Genomic DNA, 20,181 nt, shown 5'->3' on the forward strand with positions numbered 1-20,181 from the left:
CAGTTTGCAAGTGAGCAAGAATCGTCAGACTCGTTGTGTAGTGATTCTGTTCGCAAATCAGATGAATGCCAATTGTGAGGCTCGTTCTTGGGTAATGATTCAAACCAAGAATCAAATTGCTGGAAATGATTCCGTTCAAAAATCAAATCAACGAGAATCACACAATCCTCAAAGGGTCTGAATACTTCCAGGAATGAGAGATTCCAGTTTCTGATTTGTAATGAATTTGCAGACCTTTTTTTTTTGAACATGTGTTGTCACTTTGTCGTTATGGAAGAGGGACAACTGGCAATTAAATCTGCAACACAATAATCTGAGCAGAAAGTAAAAGGGGTCTCAATGTGAACTGAATCCAGAGGCAGATTTGGAAAGTGTGATGTGGCCGAATCTGCGAGCCGCAGAATTAAATAACGCATTTCGTTGACCTCAAGATTTTGCATCTTAGGAATGGTGGGTCCTCCAGGACTGTTATGAGAAAAGTGAGTTGGCTGGTCATCTGTTGGCATCTCTTTATTGTTTGGCTTCTGGTTAAGGAAACAAGCTTTCCGAATCTTGAAATGCAAGTCAGTTGCGATTACAAATTAGTCACAAATAATGGAAGTGGCTGAAATGAAAAACTGAGGCCACCACGGCAGTGTGACCCCATTGATTTTGAGTTGTGCCGTCACACGATATTAATGATGTCCTTCCCGCTCGGCTCCATCCCTTGCTGATTATTCCTTAAGCAAACATCCACAAGTCAAACCGCCTTAATAACTTGACGTGAGTTCACTGCTGTGACGTTTGCTGCCATTGGTGATGTCCAAACAGCTGATTAATGGGATGCTGGCGCTTGGCCTGATGCTTGTTTGTTTTTCCACGTGAGCCAAGTCGCTTCTTCGGTCGCCAGGTGACCGCACAGCCCTGCCAGAGCGGAACATCTGCCACGGTGGCTCAGCGTCTCGTCTTGACAGTTTTCCAGATTCTCTGCTGGATGAGCAGTGATCCTCAAATGGTGTGTGTGTGTTTGCGTGGAGGTTTTTTTCGTTTTGTTTGTTCTTCAGAAGGAAGAAATGGCAAGACCAGAGTTACCCCCATACACAGGTGGAGAGGAAGGTTCTCAGGACCCCCATTTTCAGGGTCTCTTCAGAGAAGATCCTTTGGGTTTAAGAATGGCCGAGCTGCTCCTCTGTCCGCTTTGCTTTGCTGCCCTTCGGCTCAGTCTGAGGTCCAAAGCGCTTCACACACCTGGATGGGAGGATTTGCTGCCCTGCAGGTCTGTCAGGTTGGATGGTGCCATTTCCACGTCTCTTCAGAGATGTTCCATTGGTTTCAGGTATGGTTTTAGAGAGACTTACTTAGTTGAAGCCCCTTTTGGGCAGTGATTACGGCCGGGAGTCTCTGTGGGACTGACGTGACCCAAGAAACTTCTCATTCCTGGATTAAAGGATTTCCTGCCATTCTTCCCTGAAGATGTTCTCCAGGTCTGTCAGGTTGGATGGACAGGTGACCATGAGAACTGTTATTTTCTGGTCTCCAACTATTTTGCTACACCACCATAATTGCCAGATTAACAGGTTACTGCTGAGATGTTCCATTGAGTCCAAGGATGGGCTTTGGCTGAGTCATTCCTGTGTCTTTGCTTTGTGACCCTTCGGCCCGGTCTAATGTCCAGAGTGCTCCAAGCAGGTTTTCATGAAGATTATCTCCACATTTTGCTCCATTCAGCTTTCCCTCAACCATGAGTAGTCTCTTGCAGTCCTTGATGTTGCCACCATCACCACCACCAGGCTTCTCCACTGGAGTCTACTTGGGTCTCCTAAGAAAAGCTTCACACACTTGGATTTTTGGGGGATTTTCTGCCTTTCTTCTGTACACATCCTCTGAAGGTCTGTCAGGTTAGACGGACAGGAGACCGAGAACTGCCATTTTCTGGTCTCTTCATCTGTCTTGCCACACTGCCATAAATGTGTGGTTAACAGGTTGCTGCTGAGATATTCCACTGGTTCCAAGTATGGGCCTTGGCTGAGCCGCTCCTGTGTCCGCTTTACTTTGTGATCCTTTGGCCCAGTTGGAGGTCCAGAGGGATGTAAACAAGTTTTCATGAAGGTCATCTCCACATTTTGCTCCATTCAGCTTTCCCTCAACCCTGACTAGTCTCTCAGTCCTTGATGTTGCCACCACCGAGCTTCACTATTGGAATGGTGTTGCACAGGTCATGAGTGCTGCCTGGTTTCCTCCAGATGTCACACTTTGATTATTGGCTATATCAGACCAGAGAATCTCGTTTCTTGCAGTCTGAGAGTCTTTTAGGTTCCTTTTTGCAAAACTCCAAGTGGGCTTTCATTTCATGAGGAGAAGCTTCTATCTGGTTGCAGGAGTGGTTGACCATCTGGAAGTTCCTCACATCTCCACACAGGTTCTCTGGGGTTCATCCAGAATGACCATCTTGTTCTTGGTCATCTCTCTTACCAAGAGCCTTCTCTTCCTCAGTTTGGCTGGTTGGCCTGCTCTAAGGAATAGTTTTGGTTGTTCACAACTTCATTTATTAATTAATTTGTGAGGCCCCTGTGCTCTTGAGAACATTCAAAACTTTAGAGCTGTACTTAGCTGAAACCCTTTGGGCAGCGATTACGGCCAGGAGTCGTCTTTGATCTGACACAACAAGCTACACACACACACTTGGATCCTTCTTTAATGATCCTCTGAAGGTCTGTCGGGTTGGATGGGAGAGGAGGACATCAGGACAGCTCTTTTCACTTCTCTTCAGAGATGTTCTATTGGGCTGACCCACTCCTGTGTCGTCTTTGCTTTGTGACCCTTCGGCCCGGTCTGAGGTCCAGAGTGCTCTAAGCAGGTTTTCATGAAGGTCATCTCCACACTTTGCTCCCTCCATTCAGCTTTCCCTCAACCCTGACTAGTCTCTCAGTCCTTGATTTTGCCTCCATCACCACCACCACCAGGCTTCACCACTGGAGTCTTCTTGGGTCTCCTGTGAAAAGCTTCACACACTTGGATTTTTGGGGGATCTTCTGCGTCTCTTCTGTACACATCCTCTGAAGGGCCGTCAGGCTGGATGGACAGGAGGTCATGAGAACTGCCATTTTCTAGGTCTCTTCAACTGTCTTAACACACTACCATAAATGCCTGATTAACAGGGGGCTGCTGAGATGTTCCACTGGGTCCAAGTATGGGCCTTGGCTGAGCCGCTCCCGTATCGGCTTTGCTTTGTGGCCCTACAGCTCAGTCTGAGGTCCAAAGTGCTACACACACCTGCATTGGAGGATTTGCTGCCCTGCCGGACATCTCAGGGTCCATCAGGTTGGATGGTGCCTTTTCCACGTGTCTTCAGAGATGTTCCATTGGTTTCAGCTGTGGTTATGAAGGCGTACTTAGTTGAAGCCCCTTTTGGGCAGTGATTTACAGCCAGGAGTCTCAATGGGTCTGACGTGACCCAAGAAGCTTCTCATACCTGGATTGGAGGATTTTCTGCCATTCTTCCCTGAAGAAGATCTCCAGGTCTGTCAGGTTGGATGGACAGGAGACCATGTGAACTGCCATTTTCTGGTCTCCTCATCTGTCTTGCTGCACCACCATAAATGCCTGATTTAACAGGGTTCTGCCAGAGATGTTCCATTGGGTCCAAGGATTGGCTTTGGCCTAGCCGCTCCTGTGTCGTCTTTGCTTTGTGACCCTTTGGTCCAGTCTGAGGTCCAGGGTGCTCTAAGCAGGTTTTCATGAAGGTTATCTCCACACTTTGCTCCGTTCAGCTTTCCCTCAACCCGGTCTAGTGTCTCAGCCCTTGATGTCGCCACCGTCACCAGCCTTCACCACTGGGGTCTTCACACACTTGGCTTCTTCCTTCTGTGCAGATCCCCTTGAGGTCTGTCAGGTTGGATGGAAAGGACAACGTCAGTAGACAGCATAGAAAAATGTATCCTTAAAATTGGTAATCTCTACGTCGGGGGTCCCCACCTCCGGTCCTGGAGGGCCCCAGTGGCTGCAGGTTTTTATTCTAATCCTTTTCTTAATGAGTGACCTGTTTTTGCTGTGAAATCCTGCGGTGGGCTGGCACCCCATCCCGGCTTGTCGCCTGACTTAAAATAGCCCACCGAAACCACAAACTGCTTGAATAAAGTAGGGCGTCCCTGCTTCCAATGCCCTTGGGGGCTTATTTGTTACTAATATGTGTATTGATCCTAGTTTTATACCCGGCGGGCATCTTATTTTTCCTGCTCATCCTGGTACCCAATGGGTCTCCCTTTCACCTGCAGCCAAATGTTCTTGTTGTGGTCTTTGGTGGCTTGAAGTTTTTTTGTTTTTTTTTCCCCACTTTCCTTTCTTAGGATGGCATCCCAATGCCCGACTGATTATTTGACTCGAGAATGGCGTGGCACTGGATGAGTAAATGGGCGGTTTGTTTGCCAACCCCCAACACTTGTGCCATTTTGCCATAGATGCCACTTTGCTTTACCCCCATGGTGACACGCAGTGCCTTTTACTGATGGCAGTGGGCGTTACCATGGGGTGTCGGATGGCTTCTGTCTCGCCGCATTGCACCATAACTCTCCGCCGCCCCGTGCATTTAAATTTAGACGGGCAAAAAAGAATGCCAGTTATGCCCTTTTTTTTTTAAACAAAGACTGATTTATGAGAGGCTTTCACAAAGCACAAAAGCTGCCTTTGTCGTGGACACCCAGCCCCACACCCCGGCTGGCCAGCAAGGTCACATGACTGCTTTTGTTCTGAACCCTTAAGACGGCCCCCACACTCCCATTCCCTCGTGATTCAGTGACCTCTGCTGACCAGCCCGCAGTTAGCCACCGGGTGCCACGCTGATGTAGATGACCCACAAATCGGGATGAAGGTGGGCACCAATAGTGGAGGGTCACACAGGGATGAAAATAGCAGCCTTGTGCTTTATGTGGTGCAGCACCTCAGCCGTTAGGCCACACTGTAACTTTTATAGCGCCCTGCCATGGCGACCAGCACCCTAAGGGGCTCTACGAGTGCAGTTCAATTTGTTCTCATTGAAGCACACACAAGAGGGTCACACAGATGGCCAGTAGTGGGGATTGAACCGACAGCCTTGTCGCTGTATAGTCTGGCGCCTTGGTCGTTAGGCCCCACTGTAACTTTTATAGTGCCTTATCACAACCCACACCAGCCTAAGGGGCTTTACAAGTGCAATTCACCTTTATATAAATGAAGAGATGCAGCTGACGTCAGGCACTCGGGGGGTCACACCGAAGGTCCATGATGGGGATTGAACCGAAGGCTTTGAGCTTTATAGTGCAGCACCTCAGCCATTAGGCCACACTGTCATTTTTATAGCGCCTTGTCACAGCCCACACCACCCTAAGGGGCTTTACAAGTGCAGTTTAATTTGAGATTATTAAAATAAATGCACACGTGAAGTCAGTGATGGCGATTGAACTGGCAGCCTTGCGCTTTATTTTTCAGCCCCATACCTGGTGGGCCCCAACTGTCATTTTTATAGCGCCTTGTCATGGCGATCGGCACCCCAAGGGGCTTTCCTGGTGTAATACATTTTCATACTTTTGAAGTTCATGTAGGTGTGACATCCAGTGCCTCGGGGGCTACGCAGAAAGTCAGCGGTGGGGATTGAACTGACAGCTTTGTACCTCACACTCCAGCAACCACACTGTTAGGCTGCACTGACTACCAACTGTCCAGCTGTCCTCAAAGTCGTGGATGGGCTTTGAACCAACAGCTTTGGGCAACGCTGCCCGCTAAACTGTAACTTCTATAGAGCCCTGTCATGCCAAACAAACCCTAAAGGGCTTTATAAGTGCAATTCACTTTTATATAAATGAAGCACATGCAGCTGACGCCCGGCGCTCAGGGGTCACACCAACGGTCCATGTCGGGGATCGAACCGACAGCCTTGAGCTTTATAGTCCAGCATCTGAACCGTTGGGCCACAATGACATTTTTATAGCACCCTCTCATAGTCCATGCCACCCTAAGAGGCGTTACAAGTGTCATTCATTTTTATACTATTGAAGCACATGCAGGTGACAGACATAAGGCACTCAGGGTCACACCAAAGGTCCATGATGATGATGATGATGACGGTGGTGGTTGTATCCCTGGTACTTGTAGTAGTAGTAGTAGTATTAGGGGTTGTAGTAATGGTAGTGACACTGGTAGCAGTTGTGGTGGTAGTTAGAGTGCTGGTAAATGTAATGGTGGTGAGGGTGGGAGTTGTGGTACTGGTAGTGGTGGTAGTTGTAGTGTTGATGGTGGTGCTTGTAGTAGCACTGGCAGTCATAGTGCTGATCACTGTAGTGGTAATAGTACTGCTGATAAGTAGTAGTAGTGGTGGTGGTGGTGACGATGGTGGTATTTGTAGTGCTGCTAGTTGTTTTAGTAGCACTGGTAGTCATAGTGGTGGTGTTGGTGGTAATTGTACTGCTGGTGAGGGTGGTAGTTAGTGCTAGGACTACTACTGATACTAATAATGGTGGTGAGGATGGCATTGGTACTATAGAAAGTTGTGATGGTGGCACTGCTAGTCCTAGTCCTGATAGCCATAATATTGCTGCTGGTAATTTTAGCGCTGGTAGTCATGGTGATGGTGCTGGTAGTTGTTGTTGTAGTGGTGGTGGTGGTGGTGAGGATGGCATTTGTAGTGCTGGTAGCTGTGGTACTGGGCACTGGTAGTTGTAGTGCTGGTAGCTGTGGTGGTGGCACTGGTAGTTGTAGTGGTGGTAGCTGTGGTGGTGGTACTGGCATTTGTATTGCTGATAGCTGTGGTGGTGGCACTGGTAGTTGTAGTGCTGGCACTGGTGGTTGTGGTGGTGGCTGGCACTGGTGGTTGTGGTGGTTGTTGTGGTGGTAGCTGTGGTGGTGGCACTGGTAGTTGTGGTGGTAATAGTGGTGGTAGTGGGCACTAGTAGCTGTAGTGGTGACAGTAGTGTTGGTGGTGAGGATGGCATTTGTACTGCTGATAGCTGTAATAGTGTCACTGCTGGTGCTGGTGGTGGCGTTGTCACCTCTGAGGATCATGCTACATGTCACCACTCCACAGCGCCGCACTTTATTACAATCCAGGACTGCGGTGTATTTTTTATTATTTTTTATTCCCCCATTGACGGGTGTGATGTCAGCCCCTACTCTCATTTTAAAGCTCTTGCGCCTGCCGACTCCGTCTGTTTCAAGTCCCAATGAGAGCTGCCGAAGGCTCATTTTTAAATGACATCCAATATCTCTGTTGTGACATTTCAAATTGCGGAGGACATTTCTTGCCAATGGAGCCTTCGCAGGCCTTGTGCCCAATTCAGGGCTGGCTGCCTCATGCCTTGCATGCAGTGCTGCCCTGATAGACTCGAGCGGTCCTTGTTTGCAGTGTACGGCGGGTAGCAGAAGAGCTTCTGAAGCAGACGCCATCCTTCTGAAATAAATAAGTGAAGTGCAAAACAAGCGCTGGCAGCAAAGATGGATGTTTGTCTGCACCTCGCTTGTCCTGCCCTGCTTAATGAAAGAGGAAAAAAATAAAAAAAAACGAAACATCTCTCCCGGCGAGTCGTGTCATCCCGAACGGAAAATGTGACTGTGTGACAGGCCACTCAGGCGAGGTCACTGAGTGGCTTTGTTGGCAGCCAACTGGCTGGTTTGGGAGCAGCAGTCACGGGATCTGCTTTAGTAGAGGACCTTAACCAGCGTGGGCTTCTTTCTGAACCACTGAGCCGTTCAGTCTCCATGCCAAGTGGCATTGCTTGGCATCACCGAGGCTGTGTCTCTGTGTCCACTTTATGAGATCCACCTACTCCTCCAAACAGCCAGTCACAGGGCTCTAGCTCACTCCACTTAGCATGGTGACCCGATCAGGAGAAACTGGCATCTGACCAGACAGCGGAGTGGGCACGACGGGCAGTCAGACTTGTGACCAGTTGTGTTATGGTGGTGTTTGATTCCTTATATATATATATATTTACAGTATGTATGTTTTTCTCTTCCTTGTAGGGTTTTTAATTTTGCGGCCATCGGGCCATTTTAGTTTTCTGACTGATGCCAGCATTTGTTTACACGTTTCCATAGTAACGGGCCCGGATGTCTGTAGTGCCTGACGCCATCAGAGCAGCACAATAAAAGGTGCCCACTGTGGTCTTGTCTTCATCCGAGACTACGGGTCACGCCATTTGGTTCTCTGATCACTTTCTGCTCGTCTCGTGAACACGTTATTTTTTGGTAGTTTAGACGGACGCGCCTTTGTCTTCCTGGTTTACTGACCCTGCTGGTCTCTCGACTGCGTCTTTTCTCCTGATCCTCATCGTTTTTGTTTTCATGCCTTTTTTTTTTTTTACTGTTTGAACAACAGTTGGGTCCAAACTTGGCAGTCCGGTGAGTTTGCATAGGGGGTTTGTAGGGTCCTCGGCCACAGGTACACGTGGTCTTCAAGAGGAGACACCATGTTGGACCTTGAAATGGGCAAACGACAGCAGCTACCTGCCCGATACCTTTGAAAGCGAGCCGCCCTGCCAGTCGATCTCTTGATCCATCCATCCGTGGTTCACTTTACTATATAGTGCCTTTCATGTCTATCAGTCTTATGATGCCATGCGTGTCTGCCTGCCCGCCTGTGGAATTGTGTCTTTAATGTACTGGTTTTCCTGTCTACTCATCTGTCCATTTTTATATAGTGCCTTTCACGTCTGCTCGACTGTCTTGAATTTCCTTTTCTATCTGTTTGTCCAGTTAATGCGACTATGCGATTTTTCAATTCCATCCGGGGGAGTAAATGCTAACATTACTCAAAGTTATTGTCTGCTTTTTTTTATTTTTATTTTTTTTTCATTTTTATTACTATTTAATTTAATATTGTTTCTTTGTATTAGTATACTGCTGCTGGATTATGTGAATTTCTCCTTGGAATTAATAAATTATCTATCTATCTATCTATCTATCTATCATATAGTGCCTTTATCTATCTATCTATCTATCTAATGAGAGACACTTCCTCGATATACAGGCATCCCTCCTTCTGCCTGTTTGTGAGTTATATAGCGCCTTTCACATCAGCCTCTCTTGTACAATGTCCTTCACCCCTGGCTATTCAACATCTCATCGGTATCATATAGTGCATTTCACAGTATCTATCTATCTGTCTGTCTAATAACCGGATGCCTCCCATCTATGGTTTGCTCCTGCTTTTCACCCAGTGCTGCCTGGGAAGTCCTCACGGCATGGCCTCTGGAATAGTTGACTCTGTTATGTTTCATTATAACTGACAGCCCACCCTTAAATCTGATGGTGCTGGTCAGCCAAGCTCCCGAACTGGTTAAAGATGTTCATGCTACACTTTTCTGGTGGGGGTGTAGGTGGGCTCAGAAAATGCCTGGCTGAGCAATGTTTCAAAAACTCTGCCCATGCCAGTAAGGCAGCATTATTACCCCTGAAGGCATCCCCAGTGGGCTGTTTTCTGGATGCAAGCAGGTAGGCACTGAATAGCCTGGTGCGTCACATAACAATTGTGTCTCGTCATGTTTCTTTCTGTATTTTCTTAGTGGTGCAGGTAGCCCGTAGGCAGGCGGCCTCTGGACAAGCCTGACCACGTGTGCCATCGAGAGACATCATCGCATTCCACAGAGGTGACACCATCACATTCCGTAGCACTTGCACAAGCCCCACGAGCGGCGATGACGGCATTAAGGCAAGAATGCACGTGGCGCATCTCGGCCAACTTTTTTTTTTGTGTGCCATGTGCTGGCACACAACCTGATGCTGCTTAGCAGCCCTCTTGGGGCACTGCCATGTCCTTGACTTCTTCAGAGATGGCACAGGAGCTCGTCATTCACCGTTTAACATTGTTATGGCATAGCCAGGCTCAAGTTTATTTGTGGTACGGTTGATCTCTTAGTTATTGTCTGTAATGATGTCATAAGCTGTCTGTACATCCGTCTCTTTGTCTGACTGTATGTCTGTTTGTCCATCTGCTTTTCTGTCTGTCATTCTCTACATCTGTCTGTGTGTCCATTTGTCCATCTGTGTGTTTATCTGTCTTTCCGACTGTGTGTTTGCTTGCCTGTCTGTCTGTCTGTCTGTCTATCCTCCCATCCATCTGACTGTCTTACAAAACTTTTTTCACGTGGGTTGCCATTGGTCCAACTTTAAATATATCAGGGTGAGGGAGGCAGTGGCGGACAAGAGCAACCTGTAAAGCAGCACCGGCGTGGGGACTACAATTCCCATCAGGCAGCAGGAGTGCCCTGGGGCTGATGGGGGGGACACCAATGTCAGTGAGCACAAAGTCTGGTAGCAGCCCAATGTGAGAGCTCATCTAAGACTGCCGGCTCAGCATTTTCTTCTCGCCTGCTCTGAGTAATCCTTTTATTTTCTACCTCTCTGGATTACAGCTGTTCTCTAAGAGTGTGTCGTGTGGTCTCATTGTGGATTGTGTTCATCCATGTTGAATTTCCTTTTTTTTTTTTATGTGATTCCACAGATTATTCTAATGTTATTTTCAGCTATGCCATAGCCTCCAGGCCGCATATGCTTGGTTATTGCTCGGCACCACTTTACATATTCATTGTGCCTTACCAGGGTGGGTCCCCTGGCCCTACCGGCTGCTAAAGGGAACTTTGATCCATCCATTCAGCCGCCTGATTTATTTTCAGGCATGCCATAGACCCCAAGCCCCCTGAAATGGGCAGTTATTGCTTAGCACCATTTTGTATCATCACCTAATGCCCTACCAGGGTGGGTCCCCATGCCTGACCAGACACCAAAGGGGGCTCTGTTCCATTTATTTGTCAGGCAGACCTATTCAGCCACCAGCTTTGTTGGGCGGAATGGCCTGTTCTTGTTTGTTCTGATGTTGTAATGTTATTTTCAGTAATGCTATAGACCCCAAGCCCCCCGATATGGGCAGTTATTGCTAAGTACCACTTTGTATCATCACCTAATGCCCTATGGCCATGATAATAATGTTGCTTGCCAATCTGGGTTCCCAAGCCCTACTGGACACCAGAGGGGACTTTGATCCACCCATTCAGCCACCAGTGTTGTTTTCAGCCATGTCATAGCCCCCAAGCCACCACGCCCCCATGGGCAGCTACAGCTCAACACCACTTTTTATGATCATCGAATGCCCTGCAGCCATGTTAATAATGTGCCTTGGGAGGGTGGGTCACCAGGCCCTTTTGGACAATAAAGGGGACTTTGATTCATCTCTTCAGCCCCCAGCATTGTTTTCAGCCATGTCGTAGCCCCCAAGCCCCCTGATATGAGCGGTTATTGCTTAACACCACTTTGTACCCTCACCTAATGCCCTTTGACCATTATAATACTGTGTTGTGCCAGGGTGGGTCACCAGGCCCTTTTGCACAATAAAGGGGACCTTGATTTATCTATCTATCTATCTATCTATCTATCTATCTATCTATCTATCTATCTATCTATCTATCTATCTATCTATCTTATAGTGCCTTTCACATCCATCCATCTATCTATCTAGCCCCCAGTGTTGTTTTCAGCCATGCTGTAGCCCCCAAGCCCCCGATATGAGCGGTTATTGCTCAGCACCACCTTGTATTGTCACCCACTGCCCCATGGCTTTTTTAATGTCGTACCTTGGCAGGGCGGGTTGTCTGGCCTTACCATCTAATAGGCAGCTGCCTAGAAGGCTTAAGTGTATTTGTATTGTGCAGGAGTGGTTCTCTGGTCATCATCATCATCATCATCAACACCACTTTTGAAGATGAGTAATTAGGCGCCACCGAATACTCCAGTTTCCCACCCAGGTCCCAAAGACCACCAGATTAGACTAACTGGCCAGGCAGCACTAACAATGCCACCAGTCAGTTGGCCTGGTCGCCTCCATGCAGAGATGTTCTGCTCATGGCCAAGTGAAAAAAGACCCCAAGGCACACAGGAAGGCATCAGGCCCTGGAAACTCTGGTTAGACCGGCACCCACCGTGACGCACACCAGGAAAACGACTGGCAGTTGTGAGCAGGAGTGTGACTCATGATGCAGATCAGCTGTTGTTTTTATTCAGTGACATTTATGTGACAGGTGACATGAGTGCAGAGAGTGCCTGAGCTGGCATTATAAGTGGGTATCGGCTCCCTTATTCTCGGGTAGACCTTCTCCCAGGCCTCCTCAGCTGCAGTTGGTTGGCTTTGACCTGAAAACCCCTGACCTCTCGTCTTTGTCACACATCCATTAAACGCCACTGAATTTCGATAAGTGCCTGCGGGGGCTGGAGGGGCGGGTGGGCTGATGCGGGGGGGGCGGGGTGGGCTGATGCAGGGGACGGGGGAATTTTACAGTTTTTAGCTTATTGACTGCTCCCCTCCCCCACCCCCGAGGTCTAAATGTGACACAAAGCGCTTTGTCAGGCCAGGGAGACCCCCGCATGGAGCTGACGCCTTCTCTGGGACGAGCAGCCATCAAGCTTAGGAATTGAAGTGCTAGGGGCCAGTTGGAAAAGGTCTGCTGGTGCGTTAACTGGTTTGGAATATTATCAAATATTAAATAATTAAATAAGTCAGAATAGACAGTAAGAGCACGTAAAGCGCATACAAGAGATAAAGCAGAAACTACGGCTGAACTCGATGTGCCCTCGTACGGCGCCGGATCTGTCAGGCAGAAACGCTATTGGCTGACACAAAAAGGGGGCGGGCAGGACTGTTCTGGAAAGTCCTCATTAGCAGTTGCTGACTTTTTTGGTCGTGGCAACTGACGAGAACAGCAACCTCAATCAACGAGTCTGACATACCCTACAACATGAAGTCACAGCGTGTGACATCTGAATTCTAACAGGTGGTGCTCAGCCCGCTTCCATTCTGCAGTTCTGCTATGGAAACACATCGCCTTTTAACAGTCCTAGTTGGGTGGGGTCACTTTGGGAATAAATTGGGTCATTGTTTGGGGGGTCTGCTTTGTCCAAAAATGGGGACTTTTTTGGGGGGGTCTTTGTTTGGATTATCTGCTTTGTGAAAAAAATGGGGTTATTGTTTGGGGGTCTGTTTTGTGAAAAATGGGGTCGTTGTTTGGGGGTCTGCTTTTTGAAAAGGTGGGGTCATTGTTTGGAGCGTCTGTTTTGTGGAAAAATGGGGTCATTGTTGGTCTTTGTAGAAAAAATGAAGTCATTGTTTGGAGGGTCTTTGTAAAAAAAAAAATGCAGTAATTGCTTGGAGGGTCTGCTTTGTGAAAAAATGGGGTCCTTGTTGGGGGTCTTTGTGGAAAAAATAGGGTCTTGGATTGTCTGCTTTGTGGAAAAATGGGGTCATTGTTGGGGGGTCTGCTTTGTGAAAAAATGGGGTTATTGTTGGGGGGGTCTGCTTTGTTAAAAGATGAGGTCATCGTTTGAGTTTTTTTCCTGTTGTGGCCGGGTGTAAGAATGACAGTTCAGATCAGCGGAAAGATTTTTGGGGTGCCAACCGGGTTTTGTCCGAAGACGAGAAAACGCAAAACAAAACAAAACCAGAGAATTCCCTTCAGCGGAGTTTAGTAATTTAAGCAAAGTTGAGGATTTGTCGCCTCTTAGAGGAGCTCCGTCTCAAGGGCTCCTCTGGTGGGTGTTCATGTCTGCAGGACCAGAAGGGGCGGGGCTAAAGGACTTCACTGGGTGGGCGGCTCCTCGGCACTGTGACGAAAGATGAACACAGTGTTAGTGACAGCGCCCCCGGTCATCTAGGTGGGTTATTACCTACCACGACTGAGCCTGCGATAAGGTCCTCCATTGCACACGTGTGACATCGTTTTAAGTTAACGGTGATACGGGATTTACTAAAACAAAGTAAGGTTTTGTCGGGGTACAACTGCATTATTTCAAGCCAACAATAATGGACAAGCATCTAGAAAATAAGCCCCCCAATTCATAGGAGCCGTTAAATGGTCGTGTCATGAGTGAAGGGATGTGCCTCTTCAAAGCTTCCATTACCTACTGACGTAACTGGACATTGGGGTCGGGGGTCACTTTTGGGACTCATGAACGCGTTCGCTTTTTCTCCATTGAAGAGCACGGTGGTGATGCTTTTGAGAGTTTGCCGTACGAGGAAATCGGCAGACAACCTCACCATCTTCTGTTCCTTTTTTTTTTATTCCAGGCATGGAAGAAGCGATGGTTCATTCTTCGCAGCGGGCGGATGACGGGCGACCCAGACGTTCTGGAGTACTACAAAAATGACCACACCAAAAAGCCCATCCGCGTCATCGATCTGAACCTGTGCGATCAAGTCGACGCCGGCCTGACCTTCAACAAGAAGGACCTCGAGAACAGCTTTATATTTGACATCAAGACCATCGACCGCATCTTCTACTTGGTGGCGGACACAGAGGAGGAGATGAACAAGTGGGTGAGGTGCATATGCGACATCTGCGGGTTCAACTCTACTGATGACGGTAAGGGCAGCTTTTGTGCTTCGGGTGTCTCTGTGGGTCATGGTGGGCCTGCTGTTAGATGAATGTAATAAGCAGCACTTTATGTTGTGGCCAAAAAATATTGGAAACCCTGCACATCTCCCAGGCAACTGTAACAGTTATAAACGCTTTGGTCTTCACAAATGCAATATTTGTAGTACTGGATTTTATTGCTTCAACTATTTGTGATGCACCATCTGTTGGAATGGAAAATGCAAAGCATTTTTTTTGCTAGAAGTATCTGTGATGCACCATCTGTTGGAAAGTAAGATGCAAAGCATTTTATTGCTACAATTGTTTGTGATGCCTTATCTGTTGAAATGGAAAATTTAAAGCATTTTATTCCTACTTGTGTTACAGAGTACATTCCAACAGAGGGTGCACTGTTGGAATGATTACTTGGATTGCTTGGATTTTGAAGCCCTCTTAGATGGGGTAGCACAGCTATAGTAATAATAATACATTTTATTTATATAGCGCCTTTCCCATGCTAGTCCTAACCATAGTAACGTGCTGCTCTCAACCCCACATAGTCCAATTTTTGATCTAGCCCAGTATTCCATAATGGGCCGCAGATCTTTGCGGGGTCCACTCATAGACAGACACATTTTAGAATCGGGTTACTAAATGTGAACTTCTTGTGTGTGACGGTGTCAGCAAGTGATATCCTGTTGCATGTTTGCCGGACATACAAGCGAGATCTTCACCGGGATGTTTTTGGTGCTGCTTACGAGTTCGTTTGCCTGTTTCTAATCCACACAGTTTGCCGTCATCACAGTCTGTGCAAATCTGGATTCATGCAATAAGCCGCATTTCTAGTTGCACTCCGAAATTTTGCCAACCCTGCACTTCTCCCAGGCAACTGTTGCAGTTACAAATGCTTTGGTCTTCACAGACATTTGTAGTAATTCATTTTATTGCTACGACTGTTTGCGATGCGCCATCTGTTGGAATGGCAGATGCAAAGAGTTATTACTACATCTGTTTGTGATGCGTGGGGCGGCATGGTGTCGCAGTGGGTAGCGCTGCTAACTCGCAGTTAGGAGAGCCGGGTTCGCCTCCTGGGTCCTCCCTGCGTGTTCTCCCCGTGTCTGCGTGGGTTTCCCCCCCCACAGTCCAAAGACATGCAGGTTAGATGCATTGGTGATTCTAAATTGTCCTTGGTGTGTGTGTGTGTGTGTGTGCCCTGCGGTGGGCTGGCACCCTGCCCAGGGTTTGTTTCCTACCTTGCGCCCTGTGTTGGCTGGGATTGGCTCCAGCAGACCCCCGTGATCATGTAGTTAGGATATGTAGCGGGTTGGATGATGGATGGATGTTTGTGATGCGCCATCTGTTGGAATGGAAAGTCCAATGCATTTTATTCCTACATTGTGTTATGAAATGCATTCCAACAGAGGGTGCACTACACATGTGAATGCAGAGGTCTGTGTGGATTGCTTAGATTTCTTTTGTGGGCAGAGCAGCAAGTCCTAACCCTACATGTAATGCAATTCTTGATCCATCCCGGTATTCCATATTGCAGGACCTTCTCACACACAGGCCCATTTTAGAATCGGTAACCAGTCTGTGCCAGCGAGTGACGTTATATTGCATGTTTGCCGGAGGTCCAAGTTCAGAACTGTTTTTTGTGTCACTTATTCGTTTGTTTGCCCGATTCTAATCCATACAGCCTGCCATCTCGCTCCAGTGGTCTTCTAATGTTCTCACTGCCTCTCGCCCTTCCATTAATGCCTCACTAGTGACAGATGAGTTCAGTACCCAGCACCACTGAGAACGAATGGCTCCATCTAGACAAGGTGGGTTTACAACGGACAAACGTTCAGTTTTCCCTGTGCTTGCGCAGACGCGCTCCCTTAGCTCATCCCTTCTTGGTGTCCCCGTCGTGCTCCTGTTGAATGAGTGACATTTTATCAGAGTATGGCCTGCCGTGTCCTCTAAAGCAGCAGCAGCGGGCAGCGGCACACAGGGTCACGCACTGCCTCTCAGCGGCTCATAATGAAGCGGTGAGGGCGGCCGACTCCATTAGCCTTTTCTCTTCGGCGCTGGGAAGCCTCCAGAGTGTCCTTGAGTCATTTGAATTATCCACAAGGATGCTAATGGCTGTTAGAAAAGCATCAGAGAGTAAAATTAGAAGCAAAAAGTCCTCACGAACGTCAAAGGGGACATTCAGGAGGCCGAGTAGGCGGGCGGCCACGCTCTGCGAGCGAAGGGGCTTCCCCGCCGCTGGAGTGAATCAGAGGGGCCGGCGAGACGAACACACGAGCTTTGAAGGCCAAAGTCGCCCAGTGACTGAGTCATCCATCCTCGTGCCAGGAGAAGAAGAAAAAGGAGGAGGAGGAGGAGGAAGAGGCTTGAGGATTTTCTTCGGGGTTGGTTACTGGGTGGTGGAAAAATGGGGGTACCTGATCATCTGTTGAGCTTGTCATGGTCACTTCTGTCTCACCTTGTGTTTTTATTCTTTCTTTGTGACCAGAGAGAGGTCCAGTCCTGCAGGTAGCCTAAGGGGCCACAACTGGGGCACGTACTGTGTACCCCACAAGGGCAGTAGAGCAGGGGCACCAGCAAGGGAGGAAAACAGCCTGGAGGGCACAGTTTGTGGTGTCACCCTAGGACACTTGGAGGCTGACAACCCAGCCATTGACTGAGGACACCTGGGGTGGCACACCGCACGCACTGTACCACGTCTGTGATACAACAAACAGCTGGCGTGCTGCCCACCCATCTACAGGCAATGAAAGACTCTGGGGGCACCAGGAGCCACTAGGGGCACAGCAAACACAAGGCCAGAGAAAGGAGGCCAGCGTCTGGAGTGACCACTGAGTGGAGATACAGATACATGTGTACAGTTGAGACCAAACATTTTAATCCACCTCAGATGAAGACTTTCAAATTCCCTCTTTCTCCTAGCACAGTATTTTGTTAAGCTGTTGCTGTGACGCAGTGACCCATTGCCAGGGGGTGTGGTCACGGAATTCACTTGTGAGGATGTCCTCAACATGCCCATACAAATCTTGGCATCTATCTATCATCTACATCTGTGTCTGTGCATCCGAGTGTCCATCCAGTTGCTGTGCCTCTGTCATTCCAACAGATGACGTATCACCAACATTTGTGGTTATAAAATGGACTGCATTTGTCACTCCAACAGATGGCGCATCTCAAACATTAACTCTGCTTTTATGAATCCCGTACCTAATGGCTTGTAAACAGAGACACATGAATTGCTTTTGTTGTTTAATTAGATGGCACATCACAAGCATTTGTGGTAATAAAATCCACTGCATGTTTCACTCCAACAGGTGGCGCATCTCAAACATTACAACAGCATTTCCTTCTAGAGCACGTTTTCATACAAATGGCGTGGCTCAAAGTGCTTTACAAATATGAAGAAAGAAAAATCTAAAAAATAAGTTTAGGCAATACTAAGTAACAAAGAATAAAGCAAGGCCCGATGGCCAGGATGACAGAGAAAACAGAAAATAAAATTCCAGATGGGCTGGAGGAAAAAAAACAAAACAAACCTGCAGGGGTTCCAAGGCCACAAGACCACCCAGCCCCCCTAACATTAATGATCTTAATCAGTCCTCATGTAATTGATGATAATGATGGTCATGTGGACCTCTGGCCTTCAATCCATCAATGTAACGACTGCACGGTGCCCTGATCAGGTAGCGCTGGCACAAATCACCACCACAGAAAACCGGAAAAAGAACAGCAGAGAAAGTAGGGATTAGTGTGGATTGTGGAGCCATAAAGAGAAAATGATAATTCAGTGCATATCCAGAATATCAGGGTTATACTAAAATGAACATTAACTCTGCGTGTATGAATCCCATACCTAATGGCATTCAGCAGAGACATATGCATTGCATTTGCTATTCCAACTCCCCAGCCCTGGCACACTTCTGCCTTGTGGCCTCTGCCGCCACGTTGGCTCGGCTCGGTGGCTGCCTCCTGGATGAGCGGTGGCATCCTCTCATTTCCTCTTCCTTTGGTTTTGTTGTTTTTTCAGTGGCATTTCTCTCACCAGCGTGGCATACCAGTCAGATTCCCAGTGGGCTCCTTCAGCGCCAGACAGTGGACTTTTATTTTATACTACACAACTCCTCACCCCCCAGTCATGGAGGTTAAAATGCTTTTGGGGGAAGCGACTGTCTGTGTGGGACAGAGAGATGTGAAAGGCACTATAAAGGATAAACTGACGTGAGAGGTTCTGTGTGATACAGAAATGTGAAAGGCACTATAAAGGACGAACAAATGGGAGATGTGAATGGTGGCGTGGGATTGAGAGATGTGAACAACAACAACATTTATTTCTAGAGCACATTTTCATACAAACAGTAGCTCAAAGTGCTTTACATAATGAAGAATAGAAAAATAAAAGACACAATTATAAAACAAAATAAATCAACATTAATTAACATAGAATAAGAGGAAGGTCCAATGGCCAGGGGGGACAGAAAAAACAAACAAAAAAAATAAATAAAAAAAATCTGTAGGGATTCCAGACCATGAGACCACCCAGTCCCCTCTGGGCATTGAAAGTGAAAGGCACTATAAAGGAAGGATAGATAGGAGATGTAGATAAAATGATAAACAGAGGTGTGAAAGAAAGGTCTTGTATGACAGTCATGTGAAAGGCACTATAAGGTATAAAGTGCCGTGTGAGGTTCTGTATGATAGAATCATGTGACTATAAAGGCTGAATGGGAGATATAAAAGGCACTATAAAGTATACACAGAGGTGTGAAAAGTGCCACAGTGACATGAAAAAGTATTTTTCCCCTTAAAGATATTCTGTTTTTTTTTTTGTTTTTTTTTGTATTTGTCACAATGATTGGCTAAATAAGAAAGGCACTATAAAAGACAGACAGATGGAAACTGTAGCTAAATGGCACCTAGATGGGTACGAAAGGCACAATGAGACAGACAGATATGAACAGCACTATTTAGAACCAAGAGATGCTTTATGATATACAGAGGTGAAAGGCGCTATATAAGAGATGTGAAAGGTGTTGTAAAGAACAGAGATGGGGAAAAAGGCCTGAATAGCAGCTGGGTAGGGATATAATAAATAAACAGCCAGACAGAGAGAGAAATCAGAACAGCGCAATATAGAAAAGCACTTGTGAAAGGCGCTATATCAAACATAGACGCTACACTGTAGATGTGAAATACCACGAAAGCACAGATATGAAAGGCACTATAAAGGAGAGAGAGATATGAGGAGAGTGTACTAAATAGGGCGGAGTGGTGGCTCTGAGGCTAAGGATCTGCGCTGGTATCCTGAAGGTTGCCGGTTCAAATCCCTGTCACTGCCAACAGTCCTACTCTGCTGGGCCCTTGAGCAAGGCCCTTAACCTGCAATCGCTGTACAATGGCTGACCCTGTGCTCTGACCATAAAGGCTATGCGAAATAAAGAACAAAAAAAAAAATGACAGCCATGAAACACCATATATTAGGTAATAGCAAAGGCACTATACTGTTCGAAATTATGAACCCAACATGGTTGGTACCCTAGGGTATCGCCAATGCACCTAACCTGCAAGTCTTTGGACTGTGGGAGGAAACCGGAGCACCCGGAAGGACCCAGGGCTCCTTACTGCGAGGCAGCAGTGCTACCCACTGCGCCACCATGCCGTCCTAGCTAGGTCCTTATATTATTATATTCATTGCTTACAGTTTGAGATCTATTTCTTTTGTCCCGACACTTGACACCAGTTTGTCAACATCAGGCTTGAAATCTTGTGCAGCTGCAACTTTTATGAGGGATGAAAGGTGCTCGACAGTAAGTCTTGAGCGATGTGGGGT

At 47.4% G+C, this 20,181-nt stretch overlaps 1 protein-coding gene across 6 annotated transcripts in view; it reads left to right on the forward strand.

Moving 5' to 3' along the window:
• gab1 (GRB2-associated binding protein 1) overlaps nucleotides 1–20,181 on the forward strand; it is a 162,671-nt gene that overhangs the window by 102,236 nt on the left and 40,254 nt on the right. For all 6 annotated transcript variants that reach the window (XM_039750192.1, XM_039750193.1, XM_039750194.1 and 3 more), the window contains exon 2: nucleotides 14,057–14,351. In XM_039750192.1, coding sequence (XP_039606126.1) covers nucleotides 14,057–14,351 — 295 coding nt within the window. The remainder of the gene's footprint in view (nucleotides 1–14,056; nucleotides 14,352–20,181) is intronic.

The sequence above is a fragment of the Polypterus senegalus genome, chromosome 4 (genome assembly GCF_016835505.1).
Source record: "Polypterus senegalus isolate Bchr_013 chromosome 4, ASM1683550v1, whole genome shotgun sequence".
NCBI lineage: Eukaryota > Metazoa > Chordata > Cladistia > Polypteriformes > Polypteridae > Polypterus > Polypterus senegalus.